The sequence below is a fragment of the Vanellus vanellus genome (assembly GCF_965231255.1).
Source record: "Vanellus vanellus genome assembly, chromosome: 5".
NCBI lineage: Eukaryota > Metazoa > Chordata > Aves > Charadriiformes > Charadriidae > Vanellus > Vanellus vanellus.
The window spans coordinates 54,907,880-54,911,849 of NC_138910.1; the positions used below are offsets into that span (position 1 = coordinate 54,907,880).

The 3,970-nt window shown below is 36.9% G+C and overlaps 1 protein-coding gene across 1 annotated transcript; it reads left to right on the top strand.

Moving 5' to 3' along the window:
* Window positions 1–694: 694 nt before the first annotated feature.
* RGS1 (regulator of G protein signaling 1) lies at window positions 695–3,595 on the top strand. Its single transcript, XM_082484657.1, has 5 exons — window positions 695–834; window positions 1,219–1,302; window positions 1,691–1,752; window positions 2,229–2,392; window positions 3,116–3,595. Exons 1-5 carry the CDS (start codon window positions 731–733, stop codon window positions 3,299–3,301), a joined length of 600 nt encoding a protein of 199 aa, XP_082340783.1. The 5' UTR covers window positions 695–730; the 3' UTR covers window positions 3,302–3,595.
* The last annotated feature ends 375 nt before the right edge of the window (window positions 3,596–3,970 follow it).

The following is a 3,970-nucleotide window of genomic DNA, read 5'->3' on the forward strand; positions in this document are numbered from 1 at the left end:
TCAAATATGGCAGCATGCTTGCAAATAATCTGACTTTGAAAAATTAAACCAAATTAAATAAATTTCTGCTGTTTCAAAACCCTTTCCCAAGAAAATCACTTTTAAACATTTCCACAGCACACATGTCTAAACAAATCAGATTCCTCTATCTAACATAGTATGCTAGTTTGAAGAACAACTGGTGACTTGCAAATAGCTTGTTGCCTATGGAATCTTAATATTGCCATATCTTAAAGTACTTCCACTGACCCCATCAAATGAATTGTAAAGTATGAAATTTCAGAACAGAGGCATGTTAACAGGTGAATTTTGTCAAGATAAAACTGCAGTATTTACAGCTCTTTTGATAAAACCAAGAAGTACTTCTGATTTGAAAGTACCAACCAGAAAGGGACAAGAATTCAAAGTTCTAGAGGGGATTTTTTTTTTTTTTTGGTAACAGACATATACAGACACACAAAACAAACCCAAAGTAACTCAGTCTCATCCGGTTTAACCTCAACCACGAGACACCGCTGTCTGTTTTCTTTCTCAAAAGACTCACGTCACTGTGCACTGAAAAAAGGGAACTTCCACAGTTTGTGGTGAGGATACATGATAAACAGATCTGTTCACACCAGCTAACAAGGCTGCCTGTGTCAATAAAAGGCAGTAGCGGAGTCAGTGAACTGGCATTTGGTGCCTGGAGGATCATCATTGCAAAAGTCGCTTCACATTGAAACTCAGTAAAATGCCAGGATTTTTTTTTCCCCACAACAACATGACTGAATTAAATGGAAAAGACGACTGCAAGCTTGCAGAAGGCAAAATCCACAAAAAGAAGCAAAAGGCCTTGTAAGTATATACAGTTCAGTATAAACTTTAATGTATTAGAATTCAAAATAACACTAGAACCTTGGAGATTAGCACAAAACACGGTGCTAATTCTTAAAAGACTGCAAAGCCTTCTCAAAGCCTCCTCAAAGCCCAGGACTATAGCATCATTAAAAATGGCTTGAGCTGATTGATGCATACCAGCGAATTGATTCTCTTAAGTAATCAGAAGTAGATTTTGGATACACTGGGAGCCTCTTAGTCTTTTCAAAAAAGCTACTTGCGTGTGACTTCCCAGACCAGTCATAGGATGGAGCTGTCTGCCTCTGTTTAAGAAATTTAAGTAGAATTGAAATGCAACTGCCATTTTAATGGATTACAAAAGTGTCTGTTCATTGGTTTCAGTGGTGCAGATTTCAAAAATTATTTGAAGTGCATGGTACCACATATCGAAGCTGGGATCAAGACTTCTAACTCCAAAAATGTCATGTAAGTACTCAGATACATTAAGTTACAACAAAATGTAATTATAGCTAGATTACTATATACTAAACTGCTTTATTATTTTCTAAGCTACTAGAACAACAAATATACTAATGCTTAGAATTTCCAAAATACAAAAAAGAGGTGAATATTAGAAAGAGAACACCAAATATTATAACTAATGCTTAGAATTTCCAAAATGCAAAAGAGAACATTAGGAAGTAGAATCTATGCCTGGAGTTGAGGATTCTTTCTTGGTGAGAAAGCCATAAGTTTAATAAATACCTGGTACGTGTTCCTAGAATAGAAAAATAAATTATAACATTTGCCCCCTTTTAACATGCAAACAAACCCACATGGTTGCTTGCCTAAAGTCTTTTTCTTGTCATCTTAGGCTTTCTGCAGAGGAAGTAATACAGTGGTCCCAGTCTTTGGAAAAGCTCTTGGCCAGCAAATGTAAGTCTATTACTTCAGTATGACTGTGTTCTTATTCTGAGGACAAAATTTTATCTCACCAAACAGGCAAAGCTTCCAAGCTTGTTTTTTTTCCCTTTCATTTCCTGCTCCCAGTATAGCAAATATACCTCAAATGGCTCAATTCAGTGCTTTTTGATTAGTCTTCTGTCCTTCCACAACACATTAGTTTAATTTGAAATTTTCTCTCCACTTGTATCCTAAGATAATCCATTTAGGGAGTACTAGAATCTATTGATGTATTTTGGTACCCAGTTTCTAGATCTAAGAAACACTGAACATCATTACAAAGACTCCCATAACCCTCAATATTAGAATATCTGTAGTACGTAGAAGGGAAGAACAGTGTATTTTGGCAAAATTTTATAACAGATTTCAATAGAACTCCTGTATTTATTTTATCCTCCACGGTCACAAATATCATGCTATAAATGATTATGTATTCGTGTTGGCTTTAGGTGGTCAAGGTGTCTTTCGGGAGTTCCTGAAGTCAGAGTTCAGCGAGGAAAACATTGAGTTCTGGTTGGCTTGTGAGGATTACAAGAAAACCAAGTCTGATCACTTACATGGGAAAGCAGAGAGGATTTATGAGGAGTTTGTTCAGTCTGATGCTATTAAACAGGTATGTATAAAGTTAATTTGTGTAGTGTTACAGTACAAGGATTTTGGAAAGTCAGAAGATAGAAGTGTAGCTTCACTGAGATGCTCATACATTCATTCAGTTACATAGGATGATGACAGACACATGTTTTTATGGGCATACTTGCATCGTTAATGTCTTCAGCTGTGAGATTATCAGGTATTGCAAGTAGAGTCACACGATACAGGCCAGTACTTGGGAGCACCACTAGCAGAAGCTCAGCAGAGACCCCAGCGGCTCAGTACATGAAGCTGTTCTCCGAGTCAGCCCAGTTTGAATTACTGCTGGTGTTTGGAGTCAGATGCTTTGAGAGCACTTTGCTAGTAGGAGAACTGTGGAATATTTCTTGCCTTTTAAAACACATGGACATTCTGGAGAATTAAAAGTTGTGTATGTTGATCATATTTCAAAGTGGAGACTCATTCTACACAAGATTTCTCCTGTTGTCTTAACTGGAGGTTGTTCCTCTGTTTACTCCATTGTTCAGTTGTATTACTTCTGACTCAATAAGAAACTGCATTTTTATAGCGAGTGGCAATTTTTGTGCCTAACTGGGAGATAAGCATTAAAATTCCCTCTTTTTGCAGTTCTGATATTGAACTATCACACCGAGTTCTAACACTGCAAATTTGTTATTGACAAAGTGATAGATATAGAAAGAGTACATTTTTAAGATGTCAATAGCATTTGTTTTTCACTTTCCAGATCAATATTGACTATCAGATGAGGGAAGCAACAGCCAAAAAGGCACAAGACCCAACTCACACAAGTTTTGATGAAGCCCAGAAAACCGTGTACATCCTCATGGAAAGGGATTCATATCCCAGATTTTTGAAATCCAAAGCCTACCTGAACCTTTTGAACCAGCTGCAAACGAACACTTCAAAATGAAGCATCTGAGGCAGTGAAGACCCAAGTAGACTCTGTGTCAAATATCCTGTGGAGAGATCCTTCAGGATGGTTGGATCTCAGCAAGGAGAACCCCCGCCTTGGGAGGAGGGGTACAAGGGAGATGGAAACAGATCCACAGCCAAGAGAATGCAAGATAAAAGCTGGCAAGAGTGTTACAAGGGTGAGAACAGAACAGGGAGAAAATATGTTCCTCCCATACACCATGGAGTCAAGACAGGGTACGGATACTATTTATTGTTTGAACCACACTGTGAACATTGAACCAAGTCTTAGATCCCAAAAAACTGCTGATTATTAGAAAGTGCAAGACTAGCAAGCTGAATGTTGGGAAAAGATGATCAAGTTCAGAAGAAAAATAAGGATGACTGACAATTTTGTGCATAACAAGAAAACATTCAGACAAGACTGATTAATGCCCTTTTAAAATCTGTGAAGTGTTAATAAGCTTGACTGCAGCTCCATGATGCTATTGTGCTATCTAAATATGTTATTAATTGACATGTCTTAAGATTGATATGTTTTAAATTATGTAAGAATTTTATAAGCTGTACTTTTACTAAATTTATATTCAACAGGCAGGTATGTAGCATCTTTTCTGTTTAATTTATTGCAAAATAATAAGCAACTCTTCAATCAAATCTACTTAAA